Source organism: Anopheles stephensi, chromosome 3 (assembly GCF_013141755.1).
Source record: "Anopheles stephensi strain Indian chromosome 3, UCI_ANSTEP_V1.0, whole genome shotgun sequence".
In the NCBI taxonomy this organism is placed as follows: Eukaryota; Metazoa; Arthropoda; class Insecta; order Diptera; family Culicidae; genus Anopheles; species Anopheles stephensi.
This window is the reverse complement of record NC_050203.1, coordinates 71,464,837-71,489,676: the sequence shown is the minus strand read 5'-3', so window position 1 is coordinate 71,489,676 and position 24,840 is coordinate 71,464,837. Positions and strand designations below refer to the sequence as shown.

The window sequence follows — 24,840 nt, the reverse complement described above, 5'->3', positions numbered from 1 at the left end:
ATGAATTTTAAATATTTAATTTTTATTATTCATGGCTAATGGATGAAATTTGTGTAAATAATACAAAAAAATAAAACCAATAGTAAATACTAATGAAAAAGTATTAAAATTACATTTCAAAGTGTCCCATTATTGATTAATATAAACGATGTGAATCGGAGGATCGCAGGTAGTTTTGATGTTATGTTTTGTTATGTTTTGATTAATCATTACACGCTTCTTGAACTTATTGCAACCGTGTACAAACGTCTTTTCATTCCCACCCTACGATCAACTACACCTTCATTGCCTGTTTAGGAGCAGCTCGGTATGTTTTTTCCTTTCCGGCAATCTTTTGCTCAACAGCCGCTACACAACAACAACAAAAAACAAAGCCCTGCAAAACAGTGCTCAAAGAGCGAGAGAGAGAGGGAGGGCGAAAAAAATAGATAAACATATAAATGGCAGTAACTGAATCAAGGTTACTGCCGCCTTTCTACAAACCGTCCGCCGAGAGACTCGCCCAACTGGTCGAGCCGAACCAATTGAATCCAGCAGCGATCCCAGAGTGCCAGCATTCCAGCGACTTGATGGGCTCAGAATGATGGGCTGGAATCGGTCGCTCCGATCTCCGATCTGGTGAAGATTGAGCGTTCTTAAAGCACACAGCACTTAGCTCACTCGGTGCGCTGGTAAGCCGTCAATCGTTCTGTGGGGTGGCGTTTGTTTTGCTGGTAGTAATAGCTAGCATTTCCAACTGTTGGAAATCAAACTAGATTGAGCGACAGAGGTCTGAGGGCATAATAGAATCGTTGCTAGGTTCGAGACATTTCCGAAGTGTGGCAAGTCTTTTAGAGATCGGAATGGGATGCTTGATAGTGATCGCGGATCGCCCAGCGCGAAAAGGGGAGATCTCGCGAGAATTGTAGATAAACACCATTTAGATACGGGAGGATGATTGTGGGTCGAAATGTAGAAGGTGGAGATGATAAATGGACTTCAACTTTTCGCTACTTCGGACTAATTCGAATGGGCGTAAGTTGTTGAAGTATTGTAAGACATCTTGTAGAACCACCAGTAGATATCAAGCAAAAGCTATAAATTAGAACTCTAACCGATACTTTCCATTCTATCGTTCGCCAGCTGACAAATCACCTATCCATAATGCGTATAACTCTATTCACAGCCTACATTCACACCGGTAGACAAACCAATTAACTGACCATAAAACCTTCCTGTTTTTTTTTTTTGCTCGCCTCAACTATACCATGCATCATCCTCGTAGTGATCCTCGCAAACGCAAATCCGAGGCTTCAAGCTCGTTACAGCGCCCTCGATTGGCATTGCAAATGAGATCACTTAATTTGAGTGAACCGATCAACCATGACAGCCATGGTTCCTCGTGAGAGAGAGAGAGAGAGAGAGAGAGAGAGAACCGTGCAAAGAGTAGGCTCTGACTCGACTCTAGGCACTTCTCTACAAGTGAGCGTTGATCGTAGTACACATTGAGTGATAATAATAAATTTTGCCTTTCCTGCCCCTTGGTGTCATAAATGTCAAATTTCTGTTGTTTCTACACGGTAGGATAGGTGGTTCCCGGTGGTAGTAGTTAGTGCTCCGAGTATAATTTGTGCAGTGTTTGTACCAAGGGGTGGAAATTATAGTGTTTACGGGCCACCATTTTCTGTACCGGTGGTAATCGAACAACGGCGACTGCCGACAAAGAGCATTCTGATGGATTCCTCGGTAAGGTAGAACCGACATGGCTGTAACGACAAGTTGTAAAGTTTGTTGTAGGCTCGTGTGTTTATAACCTGATGCTTCTCTCTGACGTGTCGCTTTTCTTTCTTTTGACCCTTTTTTTCTTGCAGAACGGTGACATTGACACCAAAGACTGTTGGTGGGAACGGCCAAGTGTTATCTATGCGTGAGTAGTGGTGATCCGTTTTCTATTTCCTCTATATCTCCATATGATTACGATTGTGTTAGGGAGGGAGCGGAACTATCTTCCGGTACTGGTGTTGAGGTTAGTCGATGCAACCCCTTTTTTCTAGCGGTTGTAAGTGGAGCAATTGAGCAGGGCGAAGTAATCCGGTTGCGTGACAAGGCCGGGCTTCCTTCGTTTTCCTTTGTCATACCTTTGTTTTTCACCGGCAAAAAAACAAATCCTTTTCGTGTCATTCGAGTTCAATCCCTTTTTACCCACCCACGAGATGGTGGCAGTTCATATCATGGGGAAAAGGTCCCGGGGAAAAGTGGGCCACCAAACACTAAACTGACAGCTTGATTAACCTCTTGCCCTCGCCCATCTGAGTCATCGTGGCAGAAAGGGTAACGTCCGCGAGAGTTAATTTGTTTCGGACGCAATCGAAACTATGTTGAGGGTGGTATCGTTATTTACTTGGTTGGTAACCTTTGTTTGGGGAGGAGGACGTTCTAATCACGCATTGGATGGGGAGTTGGGGTAGGTTATGGAAGGTTATGTGGGGGGGTTTTATTTGATTCGTTCATAGCATATGCTGCAGCAAAAGGAGATTTACAATGGAGTTGGACGTTACAAAACTGTGTCGAAACACGGATTTGAAAAAAAAAGAGATTAGTAATCGCTGATGAATTTCCTTTGTTGCATTAAGTTTATTTATTTTTAATATTAATATAATGTTTTTTTTATTCATAAGGAACAGCCTGGCCGTATTGCTTAATATTATGTTACTATGTTTAATTTTTTAAAAATAGTAGAAATTTACAATCACAACTTTCGTATCTCTGGAGTTTTTAATACTTTACCAATCTTGGCTTTAACTTTCTGCAATGTAGAATAGCTAGAATATCACATATTTATTCAAGAATAAGAGATGATTTTCATTGGAGTTCTAAGTTGTTTTAGTGTAGCAGCTTTCAGTACACTATATTTTGTTTATCCCACCAAATATAGAGATACTGAACTTATCGACAACAATTACATGTTAAATTCATAGTATGAGATGATGTTGTGATTACCTTTCCCTATATCAATTGGTCTGAAAAGTTATGAAAGGGATGTCTATTTAGAAGAACAATTTTTATTTCATGTCCATTTATGTGAAAATGAACTCGGTTCTCGACATCTGGCAAGCATCCGCATGATGTTATCTTCTTCATCTGGGTTAAACGATCTGGAAACTCGTACAGGGAAAGGCTTTGGGCCTTAGTAGCCTCTTGTAAGACATAAAATGGATTTCTAAACTTAGCCCTTAGCCACAGTCATTGCCTAGGATGGTCTGGATGGGATTTGATAGCCGTTCAGATGGTGTGTAAACCTAGTTGCTTCTGCATCGGTCACCAGATCGATGCCACAGCTATGTGTCATTTGTTCTAGAATAAAACGGCCTATTTGGTTGCAGTAGACGACGAACTTCATATCTAATAATTGCTCATTCCTGTGATAAGTCATTCTTCACGTTGCTACTTCTGTAAAGCATCTACAGTTTGTGACTTGCAATTTTTTTTTAATAATGAACATTTTTATGGCGATATGATTCATTTACATAGATTTATTTATATAGAGTTTTCAATGTTAATATTAAGTTAATCTTTGATCTAAAATTTGTGGAGTATTGCTGATCTGGCATTTCTAACTAGCCATGGATTATTTAATGAGAAAGGATCTTAATTCAATACCTACATAAACTGTCTAATTATCGTCTGGCTCAATACATTATTCTCCAACAAATCCATCATGACAAGACAAATATTTGCGTTTCGTTTGTAGCGTTCTTGGCTTATCCTACCCCAAAACACAAAGCATTCTCCTTAGCAATTTACCAGTGTTGTTTATTCCTGCAGTCATGTGTGAAGACGTTTTTATATTGCGAGTGGGTGAGAGGAGTCGATTTTCAACGATTTTCCCTCCCGAGCGCCATGTTTACTTTCTGTCGCTCTCGTCACACACACGCTTCACACGCCATACGTGAAGCTACCAAGCACATACACATACACACACACACACACACACACACACACACACACACACACACACACCTTTTTTGAATATGTTTTACATCAGCATCAAGGAACGTCCCCCAAAAAACATCCAAAAACCAGCAGCTCCGTAGTAAAAACGTGAGCGCCCGTTTACGGCTAACGAAAATCAAACCCACCTTGTGCAGGCCACCATCACCATCGGATAGATGGATGACTTCTACTGGTGTGTCGGTACATCCTCCAGACGTTGCGAAGCGCGTTGTTGCGTTTTCTTGCTTCTACTACCCAGCCCAGCCCAATCGTTATGGCGAGCCAACGATCCACACATCTGCCCTCGCGCCTTCCATTCGGTGCCGGGGGTTTTTCCGCTTCCTTCCAACGGTTTCGGAAAATTCAGAGCGGTGGAGACCCCAGAGGTTGCCCGGTGTAGGTCGAGCGTTGTGCTTTGGCCTGGCGTTTGGGGCGGGACTGATTGGAAACGACGGGGTAGGGCGATGGCTGGTAATGGTGGCGCGGCCCTGGGTGGGAAAACAACAGCCGTCGGAGCTTTTCTTTACCGACGCCAACCCGGGGCCCGATGGTTTTGGGTTCGATCGAGCGTCAGTTTGGATGTCGACGTGAATCGGTGAAGTGTGATGGTTTTTCGCGTGCAGTGAATCGGTGCTTTTCGGTCGGGCACGGTGTAGAATGTGTGGTGAAAATTAGGGTCGGAAAAGTTCTGACTAATCTGGAAGTGCATCTAACTTGAAAATGGGAGTGAAAGTGGGAAATTTAATGAGACATTTCTTCCGGTTTTGGAACAGTTTTGGTAACATTTTTCGAGGAATTTCATATTTGACTTTGAATTAAAGACACCAAAGCAAACATTGTAACAGTGCTTTGTGTCTTTTCGCTCAATTAAATCAGAGCAGTAGAGCGTTCTAGAAGTTACTGTCACGTTCAAGCATGTAAATGACCGTACCCAGTACATTCTGTCGCAATGTTGCTCAATCCAGTGCTTCATCTCCAACCCATTTCCTACGTATGTAATGATGAAAATCCTTCCCATAAAACCAATCACCATCGTGCAGCAAACAAAGGCGCCACCGGCATGATCCACGCGGCCGGTCCTTCGTGGTTGTGAAATGTGAATGGATGGGAAAAATTAATTATCAATGATTTATTGATACCAACCGAGCAATGGGCACGACGCCATTTGACGCCCGCGTTGCTTTTCAGTGTCAACGTTCGTTCGTTCGTTCGCGCGTGTGAAAATCGGACCGAGAGCAGTGCTTAAACCCACTAATGGCGCGCAAACTGGAGCAGCAGGAACGAGCAGGTGCTCGTTCGTGTCCTGCGTGCTGATTGATGGGTGACAGTGACAGAAAACCTGCGGCCACCTCCAACCCTTTGGTGGAATTTTCTTGTGGTGCTAAAAGAGAGATCCCAGCTTCAGGATGAATGCAAACAGTTTTTGGGGTACGATCGATCAGCTGTTGGGCAGGGAAGCTCAGAAGCAGAGTGGACAGGATTCGCTCAAGGTGGCCGGATGGCTGTCCGCCTATGCCGGGGTGCGAAAAACGGCCGGTCAGGGGTAAGTTGGGTAAGGGAGGGATGTTTTTTTTTTAGTTAAACAAACTTTGCACTACCACTTCGCAGACAGCTTTGTGTTGGATGTTCTTTTCATATCATGTGTGATGTGTGATTTGTGACTTTGATTGGAGGCGTATGTGTTGCCCGTCAGTTTAGACAATCGTAATGGAAGTTTATGTTGTAACAGCAAGACATATGTAAAAACTTTCATTTGTTGTTTTTTGTAGGCACATGCTCGTAAAAAAATGCGAAAAAAGTATTGTTCAGTAACCGTGATTACAGTTACTGTTTAGAATTTTCAAGCAAAAAGATTTGATAAGCTTGACGCAAAATTGAGTACTTTTTTTTCCTAGCATTTTTTTATAAAGATTAACAATCTTTATGTGTGCTGTGCTTATAGAATTCCCGAATTCCCAAAAAAGTTACTGGCTTTTTTAGTAGCTGCGCCTGAAGGTATGCAATGGAGTTCACCTCGGTAGGAATTTTGTGATTTTCTATACAAATTGCATATTGTCAGGCGTTAAGCTATCATTTAAATTTAGCGGTGAGTTATGATGACTCACCATGCTACCCTGAAGTAAAATAAATCAAATTAAATCAATGAAACAAAATAAAATAAATCCATTTACTAAAACTTTTTGTTCAAGTCATTATTCATCATTATTCAAGTCTTAAAAAGCGATACCCATCCTTTACAAATAAAAACAAAGTCTGAAATGGATTAATGTAAAACTTTCTGGATTCAAAGAATTTTTGATTAAAGTCCCTTAACGCTATAAAACAAATTTTCAAAAATCATAGCTAGTATTAAATGCATTGTTAAATTTACAGTAACACAATTTTGCTCATAATTCTAGAACAAAATATTTGCAAGGTGAATTAAGATTACTCCTAACAAGCCTGAAGCAGCAAGTCAGCTTCTGGACTGTTTGGACTATAATATAAATATCTAGTAAATATCTCCCCCATAGAACTTAGAGAATAGTTCGAATAGATGAATCAAATTATCAATATATTAAGTAATTAGTATGTTAACATTTTTAACCATTGCTAAAATATTTAAAAAAATATAGCGAAAGGCTTTTCTTGTAATCACCATATTTTTATAATTTAATTCCTACCTTCTGAATACTTATTTTCATTTATTGAAAAATAACTCATCTCCACTCAACATTAAAATTTACCGCCCTTGATATTGATAGCCTGTTTCGTATTATTAAGGGCTTACGGCTCACACTCGAACAGGAGCATTGACCTAAAACATGCCATACCTATTTGCCAAGGAAGTGCAACTTGCACTGCCACCCGAGCGGAGGTGCATGTGCATCGTGCAAAGTACGATGCAACGGTTAGAACTGTTCGTGGCACGACACGAAGGTTGAGCACGAAGTATTAGTTTGTGTAAGACAGGCCGATGCCATCAGCAAGCATATGTGTGTCATTGCGATGCACCAGAAAGGTGCTGGTGAGCACTTGCAGTGGCTTCTCCTGCGTGGGTAATTGCGTACATTTTTGCAAACCCTAGTACGACCAATTTAGCTTTCACACAGGAATCAATCGTCTGCAGGTGCAGGTCGTTGGTGGTTCTAATCTTGCATCGAACAGAAGCACCCGCTGTTACTGAAGTACTCGCACTAGAAAGCTGCATAATCAACTATCCATCAGCACGCAATCGAGCAGGAATAAATAAAAGTGACACGATGTTAAACCCTTCAGCGCGGGGAGTTCGCTCTATTTTTGCCAAGTCTCTGTTTAGCGCCTTGGGTAGGGTAGGTTCTTCCCAACTTCCCACAATGCGCAAAATATGCAAATGCAAAAATACAATCCCAGCCCGATCTATGACCTCCGAATGGAACACATATGCCATGATATGCGTACCGCCAGGATCAGGTAGTTCGAGCCGATGCCGGTGTCCTTCGGTAACCGTCGCTATTCCGCCTGGTTGTCGCCTTGGTGCACGGTTATGATTGACTTTCCTTCAGGTTGCGACCGAGGGATTCGACGATTTCGGAGGATTATTACGCTTTGTTGGGTGATTGTTGCCAACCAAGTGCCCACCACCGCACCGGTCCTTTGATCACGCTCTTACACCGCGAGATACCTGCACGTTGTGTCGAAACCGGTGAAACCTGGTGCTCGGCAAACTTACCGGCGCTACTATATATTTTGTCGATATTTCGTGACATTGGAAGATATTGGGGCCGTTAAGTGTGCGGATATGTTATGGGTATGATAATCGCCATAAAGTGAGATGTATGCGTCGTCTGTTCGGCCTCTGGGCGAAACCGCTTTGGTACGAGCAGACGAACGTCTTCCTCGTGCGGGTTGGCTGGGCGTACTGGAGAGATCCCGCCCTGGAGACGGGCTGGTGTCATGGGACCGGCTTCTGGTTGGGTGAACTGACTGCAAATAGCAACAAGTTGAGAGGCGTTACATATTGGCATCGTCTTAAGCCTCTGCCAACCTGTTTGGTGATTGCAATCGTTTTGCTCAGGCTAAAGCTCTTATGTTCCGTCGTCGGTTTTGAGGAGTTCTGAGAGAAGGAAAAGCGAGTGAAGCTTTGAACAGCACTGATTGCTTCCTGTAATTTAATTATCTTGTTTTATTGCGAGGGTAAATGAACACTTAAACAAATAGATATGATAAGCTCTTTTTAATTGTCTAGCGAATTTAAAAAGCACTTCAAAAAATCTTGTTGGATATTCTTTTGCACTTCCTTTTTGAAACGTAAAATCTTGTCTGCATGTACCTCACTACACGAAAAAGAACGGACCAGTGTTTAAAGTACACCTCACTTTACTCTTACGACAGTGACGACGCCGCAGGCTACGGTAGCGACGGGTTCAGTGGACTTCCCGGCCGAACGTCGAGTTTACCATCGATTTTCCCGAGCGGCAATCAGCTGATTCACCCCGACCAGGACGGTACTTTTAACGGTGGGGATGGTGTGACTGGACCGGGCGGCAATGGCGGTACGACGGCGGGCGGGCGTAATGGAGGAAGTCGCAAAAAGGTTCGCTTCCGTAAGTCAAAGCTCCGGCAATTGTACGACGTGGAAGTGTTGCCGGTCGAGTACCTGGGGCCAAAGATCGAGTACAGGTGAATATGGTTAACTTAGTTAAAGATAGTTTTGTGTTTTAATTTAAATGCATGGATGAATTTATGTTATTTTTTATTCATGAAGGACGGCTTGGCCGTATTTCTATGAATTTTTGTTGAAAGATTGATCGAACAATATTGTTTGTAAATTTCATTTCTTGAACAATGTATAAGTTATATCAATTATATTTTAATGGTAGAAAAATCAATCAAATTTAAGAAAAGAATCAAAAAGTTAGTTATGTTATTCGCACAGTCTTCAGCAATTTTTATTGCATGCTAACAGTGTTTTGCTATAAAACTCAGGCATTGCTATAAATCGTTATTATTCGAGCAGATTCCGATTCAGTATTCGAGTACTTTGCTCGACGCGAGCTTTTACTCACAGTGTGTATGTTGTCATGAAGCAGTGGAAAGAATATTTGTTTAAAATAGTGTTTCTTGATGAAACTGGTAGCTTTTATTGATTTATTTATATTAATTACAACGACATTTCTTTTATCACCATTTGAAAGTTCACGTATTGAGTTCACGTAAAATTTGTTTATAAACTTACAGTTTTTAACCTGTCCCTTTTCTTTGATTGCATATAATTTAATAAAAAAAAACTTAAATAAACAGCAGTTATTTTCTAGCTGTAATCAAATGCATTACAGGAAAAATTAATTTAACAGCTCAGCGATAGATCTCTCTCCTTGAGCTAACGATCTCTTAAAGGTCATGCCTGCCATTTGTTGCTTACTAAACTTAATGATACCACTCAGTTGGATAGTCAGTCGTCACTACGGGGGAAAGGTCCGGATGGGATTACAACCCCGCTCCTGCCATATGAAGACCGGGCCGTTGTCGCATCTACCACCGGGCCGTCTCAATAGATCGGTGATAGATAATAGCTTTGAATATATTTGTTTTTCATATAGAACGACATGTCCGTTTAGTTTAAGACTAATTAATAAAAAAATCATCTTTCACATTTGATCTTAATATAGATCAATGAAATGAAAACTAAAAGAAAATACAGACACTATTCCTCACAAAAACTATTGATTTTGATATTGAAAATTGATTTTTTTTCTTCATTATGCATACATTTAGGTCCTTTTGTATTAGTGACTACAAAGCAAAACTATTATTTTGAAGTACAGAGTGTGTTCTTCATGTTGATTCCATTTTTAAAGACTTGTTCTTACGAACTGTCGAAGTGTTGCACTCCGGCATTAACACCTAATTCCACCGTAAACGCTAAAGAACTTTCCCATTCTTTTTTCTTCCTGCAAGAGTTTCACCCTGAAACAGTTGCTTCGTTAAACTTTTTCCCAAAATGTTTGCGCATTCCGTGTGTAGTCATCATAAAAAAGCACAAACTTTTCTCGCTTCTCCTTCGCCAGTTTTTACACCTCGTTTAGTTATTGTACTGTTACAAAAAAAAATGAAAGAAAAAATCCTCGAAATTAGGAGTGTACCTGACACGAACATAGCAAAAACCACCGTGTAGGTTGGTGCGGTGACAGGAATAAGTTTTGACATGTTGATGACGGAAATTGGATTTATTGGCACCGGATAGGCGATGTTTCCGGTGCCAGCAAACAAGGTATGGACAAAGTTTTGAGCCCAGTCTATTATCGCCATACTTCGGACCACCTCCAGTAAAGTCTTAAAGCACTTCCTTCACGTCCTTGACATTGGGCTTGTCTTGGGGTTGTGAAGTAAGCCGACTCGAGACACTCGGTGTGACGGTATCCGTCACTGATTACACCAGGCCCAGAGTTCCGGCCGGCAGAACCAAGCTTACGGCCATAAAAGCTTGTAGTTTGCTGTTCGTGATTGATTTGATTCGATCGAGAATGTATACTCCCCTGGGTGGTAGCCACAACGCCAGGCACAATGTTGCAATGTTGGTTAGGGTACGGAGAGAGAGAATATCGTCGCGAATTGGTGTGCCAACTGACTGATGATTGGAACGTGGGAGAAATGGCCCGCTAGGACGCTGGTTCCAGCGCAGTGTACCGAAGCTAAAAGCCTACAGCCAGCGGATTTACCTTGCGGCGACCACGTGCTGATGGGAAATCTGGGGCAAAACAGATGGGAATGATTTATTTAAGAGTTATTGCTTGCATGGTGCCTTACAAAACGGGATTTACATCGATTGATTGAATGGTTAGCACGATCGGAGATGATATACAATTGTGCTCCGTTATGATTCATTTCCGGAGTACCAGCAGCTAGGAGGCAAGTCAAATGGGCGTTTCCATTGGCACGATTAAAATGGCTTCCTTTGATGTTTGATATTGACACTGAACTTTAAAGCCTTGAAGTCAGGAGCTGTTGTAAGGTTCGCCAACAGTCAAGAACGATTGAAACATTATTTAAATAAACAAATCATTCCTCTTAAGATATTCAATAACAGCTAATACCATCCAGAGAACTTGAAAATAAAAAAATGCAAACCCATCCTATGTCTACAATGGCCCCTACTCTTGACCTTGATTACGTCGTTACGGTTCGAGGTTTCACTATTTTATTGTGTCAAACTGTCATAAATCAGGAGCGGCACCTCATCGGGGCTGATGTTCGGCACCTCCTTAGGCGCACCACCAGCCCCCCCTCCCTTCGCCGTGAACTCCCCGAAGGAAGGCAACCCGACGAACGGTGGCAACCTGTACCAGGCGAAAAGTGAATTTATGTCTTGTTTATTTCTTTAACGAATTCACGTTTAGCTCCACCTGTTTCTCGGCGGGCGGTTGGGCAGTATTCGAGCTCCACCAGCGCTTTCCGCCCTTGAAACCTTGATGGGTGCTAGATACTTTGTTATCTTCACCCCTAGCAGGAACTTTACCAACTTCCAAGCAGTTGTTCCACCACGACCGTTTACACTATCAGATTGGATTCGGCAGCCAGGCAGGCAGGCAAAAAGGTATTTTCGTGTGACCCATTAAGAGTTGCTCACGAAGTTCGTGCTAGCAGCCTGGGGCTGGCAAAGCAAAAACAAAACAAAAAAACTCGGGTGCCAAATTGATTCTGGCCGAGTTTTTGCTTTCCCATCGTTCCAGGCCCACCAAACTACCAACCCGATTCTTCATTGTGATACATTTTTTCGTCGGGTTTCTTGTAGGTCTCTCTATCCAAAACGCAACTCCCGGCTCCCCTCTCAAAACAACGATCGTGCCTCGGTTTTTATGATTCGCGATTCTTTCGCACCGACGCTCCGTCTGTTTGTTGTTTTTTTTTCAGGTCCCTTGTCTCCTCCTTCTTGGATCGTTTCTGGAGGACCCCACCCGAAAAGCGTATTTTATTTATTTCGTCTCCATTTTTGTTGCTTCTTTTAGCCTTTTAGTTGCCTTGTTGCGGTGTTTGAATTAGTTTTCCTCACGTCAACTACCCATCAGCACGGCATCCATTTCGGTAAAGGGAACCTTCGCCGGGGTCTAGGGCTTCAGGATACACTTTTGGGTGTGTGTGTGTGCGTGTGTTTGTGCTGCCCTGAACGAGGTGAGAACAAACAAGAAGGCGTCAATGGCGCTCGGATGGTGGTAAAGATTTGGTTTTTGACAGTTTGGCACCAGAGTCCCGAACGGTTGGACGTGAGGTCCTTTTGTTGGTCTGGAACGCGTTTTACACTTGTGGTTTATTGACATGAGGAAGTGATCACGTGGACGTGAAGGAAGAAACAGCTGATGGAGGTACAACCACCTGAAGCACCTATTTGATTTGAAGTCCCACAGTTGAAGACGGTTAAAGCAAGTGATTCTTGAAGAGTGGATGTGTTCTTAGCGGAGATACTTATCGGAAGGCATGTGTGCTATAATATTTGAAGTGGAAGACATTATTATAGCAAGAATAGGATGTCAACACAGCGTCCTCACACTATTGTGGTGAGGAATCGTTTTGTCGGTACCCAACAAAAGATGGATCAAATTCTGTGATAAAGTGTGCTCTTGAAGTGGATTGAAGAACGTTTGAACAACAAGCCTAAAAATGAAGAAAGCGAATATGGCTAAAAACCAACTGGAGAAGATGATGCTCGAGGAGGACTTTACGTTCTGCGAGTGTAACTTTGCCGTCAAACCAACGAGACGTCAGGAGTAAGTGTGGATAACAAGGGGTTTTGGCCAACAACTAATGGCAAAAATTAAAATGTCTATTTCACAAACACCATTTTGGATACTTGTTTAAAACTATTTCGATGCTTACAAAAACTTCCGCCAGAACATGCACTGCTAATGAGTGTAGGACTCACCTTCCGAGTTGAGTAGTAGATTTATTTTTATAGCCTCGTCGTCTGAAACTTTGAAGCTCAAACTGTTGAGCAACAAGTTTTTTCCCTGCACTTTCGCATATTTTATTACTGTCACAAAGTGCAAAAACGGGTGCTGCAACAAAGTGGCGCAACAGAAATTAATTAATTAGCTTACCGAGCTTCTGAGGGCGTTCAAAGGAGCAAGAACAAAAAAAAAAGAAGGAAAGGATTTACCTGAGGCTGTGAAATTGATAAAAGCTTATATATTCGCGTGATGCAACTCAGGTTGCAGGCGATGCACTACGAAAACAAAATCAATGCAACGAGACTGTGCGCAGATAAAAAAAAAGTGTGCGAATGAAGTGCAATTATGATGATTAAAAGCACAAGTATGATAATTTGCTGCGACAAAAAAGGTATAGATACATTCTAAATTAAATCTACCTTTTTTTTGTTGGTTCATGGCTCTTTTGTCCGGGACACTTAGGTGTGAAGGAAGGCTGCGTGTGACCTAATATCGTATGATAACGATATCATTCGGTCTCGGTCCCTTTCGCCCCGTATCCGGGACGGATGCAGTTTTTAATTAAAATCAGTAAAGCCGGAAGTAAAATCATAAACCTCGACCCGTGTCAGCAAGCCCCCGGTGTATGCAGTGCAGGGTAACGGCTGTTGGGGTCGATGGCTCCAGCATTCCACACGCACCACCTACCAGCAGCGGGACCAGCTGTTGATGAAAATAAATGGTTTCGTTTTCCTTTTTTTTTCTTCTCTCTTGTACCGATTCCAATGCACTTGGGGGATGGAAATTTATTTGCCTCCTCTCCACTTTCTCGGCTGTAAGGTGGAAGTTAGGTTAACTGCGGTTAAGCGATGTCGTACGTCGTTGTTTAAACCTACGCACGCATTCGAAGGTAGTAGAATGTGGGTGCTAGAGAATGCGATTAACTTCCTGTCAACTGATTTTCTGCTCTACTTTTTTTTGCTGCTGTATTGCTAATGACACGCTGGGGAAGGATTTGTGTCACAGGTGTCAGGTGTAAATGATGCGGTTACTCATGGGATGTGTTCCTTCTGGAACATCGATCAAAAAGATGGGAAATCGAGGTATTAAGGTGTACGCAGGAGTAGGAATGTATTGATGATTGACATAATGAATTGCTTATTAATTGATGCAAATTGTTTTATACATCAAATAATTGCGTACAGAAGGACTTGTCCAAGTTTGGTTCTTTCTACGTTAGGGTTAGGTTGGGCTGATAGCATCTTATTACTCTTCTGATAGGGAATGATACCTGATGCTCAGTGTTTTTACTTTTTATCAGTAATAATTTTGAAGTGCTTCCAAAGGTTACCAAACTTTGGTGAGATTAAAGGATTCTAATCAATTGTTATTGTATCAACTTTTTTCATGACAGTACCAACATCAAATCCTATTAGACACTCCCCTTAATCATTTTTGGCCAGCCAAGTCTAGTATTAGGCAGAGTAACCAAAAACAGCAGGACAAGACTGCATGCGGTTGTATCTTAAAAATAGAGACTAAACTCTTAAAAATACTTTTATAACTCATGTATAATGAAATCATGGTTTGGAAAATCTGTAGAACGTAAAGGCTAATAATGCAAGAAACCTTCTTCTTCCTTTGCACTACAACCTCGAGTGGTCTCGACCTGCCAGTTCTGGCTTTCTGTGACTTTATTTTATCCGTAGTAAAATAGTCATCTCTATGGACGGGGAGCCGGTTTGGATGGGATTTGAACCCCTGTACTGTCGAGTGACGACCGGCGCCGTTATCGCCTCTACCACCGGACCGCCCCAAATGCAATAAATAGCAAAATAAAATACAAACAAAAGACGGAGAAAAAAATCTCAACTAAATTAAATTTGTTTTTAGATACAAGTTAAAAAGTAAAATAATGTACGAATAATATAAATTATCTCGGGCACTAAATTTCAAAAAATGCATTCATTTGCTTGATAAAGTAATTATAAAAAATAACACATGAACAAAAAATTACAAAAAATAACATTCAACAAAAACAATCAGAAAATCACCAACTTCTTCAGTAAAATGGCCTTTTGCCTTTACTGAAACTACTTTTACTACTTTAAAATGGCCTTTTTTAATGAGTAAGTCGAAGCATACCATCGTAATAACAGTGTCGATATTAATGATGAACTTCGTACTGACTTATTTATTTATTTTTATGCTTAAATTTTATAAATAATTACTTGTGAAATATTCCGTACCCTGATTAGTTTATTTCTCAAACCCAACCTGAAATTTATTTATCAAAAAAAGAAGTATAATTATTGGACGATTATTGCAAAAGATTTTCTAGAACAAGGATACATTGTGATTTTCCCAGACATATTCTTTGTCAAGTTAGTAATGGTCACATTTAAATAATAAAATATATGCTTAATTATTCTTCCTCGCATTAATTGCTCATTACTAAGGCCTCAACAGTCATTGCAATCGTATTTCAATACGTTGCATACTTCATAGGAATTATGGTTTTTCTACTATATTTAATGCTAGAATGGTGAACCCCACTATATTTTAGGGGTATTCTTCATCACCTAATCTGATGTAATTAGATTCAAATCTCGCTCTTTCTTTTTATAATTGTCGCAAAATATAAATATTATATTTATTTCCATTTTTCCATATCACTTTTATTGACAAAATGCTATTCAATCCATCATACCAAACCATAACACAGGTTACAATTTTACCGTAGAAGCGGAACGTTTACGAAGTAAATGTAGGAAACGAAACACTTCACCTCATGAAAATATCCTGCCCCGTGAGGCATGATTATGGTTATAATTACTTTTCGCTACGGTACCATTCCGCTCATCGCATGTTAAAATCACAGCCTGAAAATGATGACAGCTGGATGGTACACAAAACTATGAACAGTGATTCGATTGCTCCCAGGCATTCCAGGGAGATAGGGAGTGTGTGAGGGCATGTGAAAGCGACCGTGCGACCGAAAATATCCTGTGCAACAGCTGCCCTTATTTCACATGTCGACTGCACCGACTGCGGCCACATGCACTCGTGCATGCTGTGTGACGTGTGCAGCAAAGAACGTGTGGAATATCTAATGTCAGCGTACGTTGGCGGAAAATGGCCACCTAACACCCGACTCCGATGCGCTTGTTTAGCGACTTTTGCACAATGAAACAAAACCCCTAAAACCTCAAGCCTTAAATCGTCACGAAGCGCGGACTGTCGACTGGAATGTAAAGTGTTCTGGTGGGCGTGAATGGGGTGGTTGAGGTGTGTGAGTTACATTGTACTACGAGTAAACATTGGTAGGGAGTGTGAAAAATCGCTTTAAACTCGTTCCCTTAGTATCGTCCAGATACCAGCTCCATGACCAGAAGTCATTGGAACATTGGGCAATGTCTCAATCTGTGAGTCTCGTCGTCGACGACGACGACGATCGACGAATGCAACCCGGCAGAGCATCGGTTGGCGATAAGGTTGTTTGAATAATATTTTATGCATCCTTTGGTAAGCCTACTCCAACGTGCCTTCGTTTGCTTTTGGAGGACAGGCGCATAAAAGGAGTCCGTGGAAAATCGCTTTATTGAAGCAGCTGGCGTAAGCGGGTCGGTGTGGTCTCGATGGTTCTGGATCGAACCGTTCTCCGGCAGCGGTAACTGTGTTTATCAATTTTATGTACATTCGATGCTTCGATATTCGATTTTTGTCCAGTTCTATTTATATGTGCTCTGGTCTTTGCCTTGCTGGTGGAAAATCGAAACTCTCCATCCACCCATCCAACCAGCTGCGGAAAGCGAGACGAAGGCCATTGCCTGGCCTCTGGTACCGTGCTGGAATGGGTTTTCATCGTTTTACATTCGTTGGAGAGACCTCGTGATGTGTCTGGTAAACGATGTCGACTATCCTATGTAAATCCTGTGCCTCACACACTGCTGACTCGAGCGTTAAAGCCATTTCCATGACCCTCTTACAAAGGCTGTTCGCATGGTGGAAGAGAGGACTACAGCCATTCGGCCAATCGGTTGCATTAATTGAACAGAGTAAGCGTACGACTGCTGTTTCCCCCTTTTTAGCAAGAAGCGAAACTCCATTTATCGTTGGACAGTCGGTTGTTGCTAGGCGGCAGCGAAAGCATTCTTTCGTTCGCGTAATTTTAATTTGCTTCCAGTCGTGACCGGGACGTCGCTGGCGGTGCCAGCTACTGCTATCTAGTCCGTTGCTACAACGCGCGGTCACGGAGGTCACTTCACTTTCACGCGACGCGTTCTGGGCGAGTGCTTTTAACGTGCTACTGTTGTCTAACCTTTTCCCCGGCTCATTACGAGGGTGTAAAATGGAAGTGAAATAAATTACGGAAAGCAATTTCGATTGCTTGCATGCTGAATTGTATCAGTAGCTTTACAACGGAATCGATCTTAAAGGTATGATTTTTGAATAGCTTTTGCTTCTAGAATGCATTGATACGTTTAAAATAATTGTAAAATTTGATGAAATGCTATTGTATCGAAGAAATTGCCTACATTCAGGGGCTTAACTTATAAAATTTCATTTTGCTTGGCTGGAAAAGGATTTAGCTGCGCCTAAAGCTAGGCAATTTCGAATTCACGTCTATATATTTTTTCGTGCAATATTTTACCACTGGAGTCTCACCTTATGCTTTTTTTTCTTCTTTATTTTTCTTGTCTTCTTTGACACTACATCTGTGAAATTCTTACAATTTCTGCTTTTCTTGTATTGATTTCACTCATAAGTGGTTAATCTGTTCAGCATAGTGCAGTCCTTACTACACCAAATTAAAATAAAAGGATATTGCATACAATTAGGCGCAAGATTTAAAATCTGATTTTAATCTTCATTTATTCGCAAATTATTATTTTAATACTTTACATACAGTAGATAACAATAAAATATAATTGGCTTTATTCATCTATTACCCTTAATCTTGTTTTTCATTGCACTAGCATTTTTCAAAAATTCAAAACACCTAAAATTATGCAATGAATGTTTTTTTGTTTTGGTTTGCTTCTTTGCTTTTGTGATTGTTGTTAATTTTTGATCGTGATTATCGAATGCTTTGTTTTTTTTTTTAAGTAATTTATGTTGAGCTTATTTTATCACGCTTTATTATCTAACGCTTCCCTGGTGCTCTCTTCATAAAATGCCTATTTTAAAGTCTTTAACACAATTCTTTTAGCAATACGGCCAGGCCGTTCTTTATGAATAAAAAAAAACACAATTATTTCTTCATTTATAACAGAATAATTCAAAGTATTATCAACCTCAAAAAAACGTTCCTCTTACAAAATCTCCTTCCCCAAAGCACGTATTACGTAGCAGATCAACCACTAAAACCCCTTTTGCTTTGCAACAATTTGCGTAACGGACTTACAGGCCAGTGTTGCCAGCCACCCAACAGTATGCGGGCGGCTCATCCGACACAACCCTTAACGCTTCAGCAAATCCACCATTTTTATGGCGCCTCGTAAAAATATGATCACGATTATTATTGTTATTGCGTTGCCTGCTGTTGGTTTGGGACTGGTCGGCTCTTTGGTGCACCACCATCGGCTCTACGTCCTTTGCCTTGAATCGAAGAATCTTCTCTCCATGCCACCATGCCAATCGATTCCCTCTTACCGTTACCCATCCGATACCAGCAAGCTACACCATCCGTTTGCTTTTATGAGTTTTTCTCGTGTTTTGCTTTTTTTTTTGTACCTACTACCACGTGGACTTGGCGAAAATTCGAGGTTATGTTTTTGCCAAAAATTTCCACGTGCGCCTGTACCGGGTAGCATTCACAGTATACACGTTCGATGTGTTGGGCTTTTGTTTTGCTCGGAACCGAGAGTTCGTGATGTGCTTTTCGATTTTCTTCTGTTTCACCTGCAAAGCCGGGTAGCAAAAGCGCAACATAAATCCGGAACACCCCGTCGGCCATGTCGGGAGCCCGGGACGTCAATAGCGTCACGATCGGTTGTCACGGATAATGTGTATGTGTCTGTGTGTGTTTTGGCCTTTTTTTCTAGAACAACAGCAGCAAACAATTTCGATTTTTTGTTTGCAATTCGAGAGCTCTCGATGGTTGAAAAGGGGTAGAAAATAGTACTTCTCGTACCCTTACCTAGGTCTACACTAGAACACTAGCGCGTACTTCACTTTGCGCTTTCGTTTGTTCGCCTGATGCCACGCGGGCAGTGTTTGGAGCGCCCCGGAGCATTAGTCAGCGAGTGCCATCGCACGCCAACGGACGGATAAAGCTTCCGGATTGAGTGATTTCGTTTGCAGCTAGCCCGGTTTCTGGGTTGTTGTATCCATTATCCTGGTGTTACGGTGGTGTGAAATTGTCCATTACTTTCGGTTAGCGAGTTCTCACTTGTTGTGGCATTTAATCGGTGTATGGGATTTGGTGTGAATCAATCCACCGCTTGGTGATTGATGTGTCCCTAGTTCGTGCAGTGTTGTGCAGGTTGTCTTACCAAACGTGCATTCCGTTTTTTCCTTGACCGTTCGTTTCAGTGTGAACCTTCCCCGAGTAACCGCGCAACTGGAGAAGTTGATGGGAACGAATGTGGTCCGGCTGACGGATCGCAAATATATGCAGGAGCTTCAGCGTCGCATCCAGGAGGACTACAATGTCACGCTGGAGAAGCGGATCAGCGAGCGAGAGGTAAGTGGCGGTGCTACACATTACCGCTAATGATGGATGCCGCAGCTTTTTGGCCAGAATCGGAAACGTTGCGAGGTTTGGGAAAGTTTCACGTCACCAGCGTTACTGTAAGGATTCCTCCAATTATGCTCTCGTTAGCTCCGCACTGTTCACGTTCGATCGCTAATTGTACCTTGAACCTGCAGGCAGCAGGAACAATGCGATGTGCCTAAAATTACAAATCACCTTCCAATTATTAGGAACCAGCAACGTACCCCGAAACCCCCGGGTGTCTGGGATGTGGGTACATCCACCATTGGTAGCTCTCATTTCATAGTCATTTCGCACAAGGATTTCACCACTCATCGTTTGCTCGCATTGCTTTTTTCCCACTGCTCTACCGCGTAGAATTTTACGCGTTTGCAATTAAAATTCTACTCTTGATTACTGGGGGAAACATTTGCTTGATTATTGGAAATTAAACCTTCTAACTTTAGACGACTTTGTTGATGTTGTAGGTAAAACACAGACGAACATTAGAGAGGGTCAAGATCTCTTCCATGAACTTGAAAATTGAGTTAGTGAAAGTCAAGTAACATCAAAAGTTTTCAACTTCAATGTATCTAAATCGGAACAACCCACGCTTCAGAGAAGCATGGAATCTGATCCACCAGAAGAGATAGGCAAGTGTCGAAAATTGTTATCTTAACACGATTGCGAGCTGATTATCTTAGAAACCACACCGCATTTGGAAAACAGAGCCCGGCATAAGTACTGCCGCAGCACTTCAGGCCCTCGGTGCTCGGTACTCTAGCTCTAGTTGAAGTTGTCCATACCTGGCCGCCTTTCGGTAGGCTGTGCGCGGTGTGGGTATGCTTGGTGTGCTTGTGAAATCGATAACCGTTTTGAGTGATACCTGGCACATAGTAGTGAAACACACGACCATACACACGCGAGAGTGCGCTAGTATATCATGACAGCATGGAGCACCATCTCACTTTGACACTAGTACGGGGAGCTTGTTCGGGCCTTCTCCACCATTTTCGATAGTAGCATGTTTCGCTGCTGTCTCTTTGGAGTTCGTTTCCGTTTTGTTTGTTTGGGTGTTTTACTTCAAATGTTGCCATCCAATGAATGTTAAATTTGTGGTGCCCCCGGTCGGCGCTCCCGAATGCATTCCTTGGTTGGAAAGCTGAGCCTATCGATCGATCGAGCGAAGGTGATAAGCGTTTTTTGCACCAATATACTATTGATAACATCGTTTGGATTTGTCCCCCACACAGCTGTCAAGCACCCGGAATTCGGTACAGGGACAGTCTATGTGCCTGCTGTTCCTCCTGGTACGTGGTTCGATTGTTGCCAAGTGTTTGCTGTTCGTCGGTGTGTGAGAGGAGATGCCTCAATTTCCCGCTTTGGGTTGACATTCAAAGCTTGGATCTGAGATTGACAGTTTTGGCACAGTTTTCTCCAAGGAATGGGAGTTGGAGTTGAGGATAGCCTTTTCTGCCTCAATGTTATTTAGAACTGTTACCTCATCTCCTTATGAGTGAATTTTCCTTTCATTTGGTACATCCCATACTTTTGGACTTAAAGCAATTTTCCTGGTGCTTATTATTTCACTTAAAATGTGCTGTTTTTTGTAGCAATCACAAATACAATCAGATGTTAAAGCAAGCACCATTACTCACGTCTAGACACAGCGTTGAGCGTAAATCGATATACCGTCCACTTACTTTTGGAACACAACTTGAGTGTACTTTCAAGAGGACATGTTTAAGGATCTTTTTTTCCATTTCGAACTTTTTCGAAACTTCTGAACTTCGAGGCTTCTTCATTTTTTTTCCTTTTCCATTTTGCTGTACGTGCCTTCGCTTGAACCGCCTCTCACTTGAGGAAGCTACCACCGTAAGCACTACGCAAGGTAACGGCGAACTGTTGCAACACGGAGCCACCCAGCCTTAAGAGTCTAGGAAATGGATAATGTGGCATTTAATGTGATTATCATAATCGTAATCAGCGTTTCGCCGCGTTTTATACTACCGATGTGAGCACATTTTACGACCGGCATGTGCACGAATAAGAGGGACATCCGCACGCACTCGTCGTGAGCGTAAAGTTTATGAAGAATGGGACGAGCTTTTGTTACGACTTTTTGTGCGCCCTTTGGGGGGGGGGTGGGGTTGTGAAAATCGTGGCGAAAAGCAACAAAAAAAGGTTAAGCATATCGCCTGATCCATGCATTGAACTCGGCTGCATACGTGACTGCACTTCGTGGCAATTGGAACAAACGGAGGGGGGGCGGCTTCATTCGAATGGGCCCGGTGGCGAGACCCCGGTTCGTAGATATTTCAAGATTATGCGGAACCTGAGTAGGTTCCATGAATTGGTGTCATGGTAGCCATTTTGCGAGCGAGAAATGGAATGAAGCGCTGCTGTGTGGATGGTGATGCTTCATTTTCCATTGGATAGAATAAGTAAACACTACAGGAGAAGGGTTGAGCCTTGAGTGGTATTAACATGGTTCAGTGTGGAGGAAAATAATGCTGGAAAATATTAGATTTATTTAAAACATTTACCTTTTCAATAACTAACTTTCAGACACATGTGCGAGCTCCCATATCGAGTGGTAAAATTTAAACCTTATGTCTAAAAATATATCAAATGGCATTAACGCGCTAGCTAATAAAGTTAGCTAATAAATATGAATTCTGAACTAACCAGTTTCGAATTCCTGGTATGAAAATTTGCCATTCTAATTTCAGTCGATTTGAATTCAATTTGAAATAAAGAGGTGTAATGGAATGCCACGACTCGACGAGGAAACAAATATAGCGCCTGAAGCTATGCAAACAGCAATGCTTACTGATTTAATTAATTTTGATTGTTGAATTGCTGGACAAAGTGCGATAGGTGGCCACTAAGAACTGTCAATTTTGTAGCCCTAATACATTTTTTTCAAAAACGGGGTTTTGCATACATTCAGGCGTGATATACCATAGAAACTGTCAGTCCCGTATGAAATGCCCTTTCACAACGTTTTGGATCGCTTAGGGATAAGCTTTATCGATTGAATAACTTTATCACGTCTGCCTGTAGTTATTGTAAACGCCCGTCATTTATAAGCCTTCATAATACGATAATTTATTTTACCTCATCTGTTTCTCACCGTTTATATGTTTGTGGAAAATTGTGTTGAAAAATCATAACCATCAACCTTCGTTCACACGTTCCTGCACTCATACCTTCAATGCATCCACCGTTGGCTTGGCTGGACCGTTGCTTCGCTTTACCGCTGGTGCCGTTCACCACCATGCGCACATCAATCGAACCTTGGGGAAACAATAACAATACGAAACACTGCACAATAATGAAATCACCGGGACCAACACCGTACCGAGATAGCACCGAGAATGGCAGCGACAGAAGCAACTAATCCTGGACGGCAAGTATAGTCTCGAAAACTGTCCCCGGTCTTTGATACCGCTGCACAGTATCGTGCTGGTAAGGTATCGCAAGGTGTTTGGTTCGAGCTTTTGCGTCGTCCTGCGTGAGCACGGCAGGGACCGCAACGTCTCGAGGTGGTGTTTAAGATGTCGGCTGAAGGCAATATTAGTAGAAAACGAACCAAGGAACGAGATATCAAAAAGATCTCATAAAGTGTCCGTTGCGCTTCGCTACGTGTTGATTATGTTTTGCTTTCACTAACTCCTTCCTTTTCTGTTTGAATTTTTGTCGCTTCCCGGTCCGTTCTTCAAAGGCGAAGGAAATCGAGCGCGAGCGCAACCTGATACTGTCCGGTGCGGGCGATAGCATACCGGAGGAGATGACCAGCTCGGTGTTTCTTGTGAATCAGAAAACGAACGTCAACATTCTGAACAAGCGGGAAAAGGTTTGCACCTTTCATTCTCTTCCGGTTTGGGGCCTCAGCCTTCGAAAAGTGAACCCTTTTGTGAGCGCCGTATTTTACTTTTCTTGCAGTTGAAAACGATCCGTGAGAAAAATGCTGAACGTTTGATCAAACAGGGCCATCGCTGGGAGCGGGAACGTCTGCAGATGGAGGAACAGAGCCGGGAGCGGGAAATTGAGCGACGCACCAAACGGGAAGCGCTGCTCGAGGAGGAAAAGCTGTACATGATCGAGGAAAACGATCGTTCGCTGAACCTGCTGCGGATGAAGACGAAGAAGGGTCCCTGTCGGGATATGAACCTACGGTCGATGTTGATGTTGCAGCGTGAAGAACTCGGCCGAACGATTCAGAAGCGTGACTTCGACATGAAGGACGAACGATCGGGCATGGGTATGGAGATGGAGGGTGGAAAGGGTGATCGACGACGGCAGCGGCGTGGCATGAGAAAGCAGCGTCAAATGCAGCGCCAAAGTGAAGTCAACGAGTACCAGGAGTCCTCCTCACCCGAGGAAGGCTACATCTCGATGAACAATGCCGATTCTCCCGAAGATCTCGAAACATCGATCGCGATCAAGGTGGCTAAAGGTGCGAGCAAGGACTCGGGCGATGAATCCGAAGCCGAACAAGACTTCGATCAAGCGACCGTCGAGGGTGGTCTAGACACGAAAAAGGACACCGATGAACCCGAGGATATAACTCCCGAGCAGGAAGCCCTCACAGAACTGGACCAGCAAGATGCCACCGAAGCAGAGCTGGAAGCGGCCGAAGAAGCACGTCTGCGCGAGGAGCTGGACAAAACGCTGATGGAGAAAAAGAAGGCTCGCCAAGTCCGGAACGAAGATCCCAAAATAACGAAGCTCAAGGAAGCAGATGTAAGTGTGTGTGTGTGTTGGTGGTTGATTAAATCACAATTGCAAAATCAGCTTCCAAACGCATTTTATGGAGTGACCCTTTTTGCTCTCGTTTTACTACATTTGCAGACCGTTGCAGATATTTATAACGTCGCCGATGAAATCATCGTGCTGGAGAAGAAGAAAACGAAGAAAGGTTTCGGAAAGTAAATGGCCCCCTCCTCCCTAGTTTCGGCACCACTAAACCACCGAGTCTCCTATTGAGTGTAGGGTTTGAAGAAATCGACCTATCTGTGATTCTGGCCGACAGCGCTGACGTTCTGCTCGTGGAGATTTGTTATCCTACCGTTTCCATTGGACTGTCCCAAGTGTCCGGAAAGGGGTTTTGGTAGTTTATTTATTTTTCTAAACTAAATGCTGTGTGCCTGTGAGTGTGTGATGTTTGTTGAATGCACGTTGTGATAAAAAAAATGAGAATGATTGTTTTTGTGTAGTGGACGACACATTGTCTCAATAAACCGTTGCCAGAAATTAGTAGAAATGTTGAATGTTGATAACAAA

The 24,840-nt window shown here is 42.5% G+C and overlaps 1 protein-coding gene across 5 annotated transcripts; it reads left to right on the top strand.

Annotated features, from left to right (window-relative positions):
• Window positions 1-1,426: 1,426 nt before the first annotated feature.
• LOC118508945 (eukaryotic translation initiation factor 3 subunit A) lies at window positions 1,427-24,840 on the top strand. Of its 5 annotated transcripts, XM_036048855.1 has the most exons (8): window positions 1,427-1,725; window positions 1,851-1,906; window positions 8,326-8,613; window positions 19,392-19,542; window positions 22,924-23,022; window positions 23,279-23,410; window positions 23,500-24,300; window positions 24,409-24,840. In XM_036048855.1, the coding sequence occupies exons 1-8, from the start codon at window positions 1,714-1,716 to the stop codon at window positions 24,487-24,489; spliced, it is 1,620 nt and encodes a 539-aa protein (XP_035904748.1). In that variant the 5' UTR covers window positions 1,427-1,713; the 3' UTR covers window positions 24,490-24,840. The 5 variants fall into 5 exon arrangements, with proteins under 5 accessions (XP_035904748.1, XP_035904752.1, XP_035904747.1 ...); XM_036048859.1 differs by lacking the exon at window positions 8,326-8,613 and having other exon boundaries at window positions 1,432-1,725; XM_036048854.1 differs by lacking the exons at window positions 1,427-1,725; window positions 1,851-1,906 and adding an exon at window positions 4,605-5,515 and having other exon boundaries at window positions 24,409-24,836.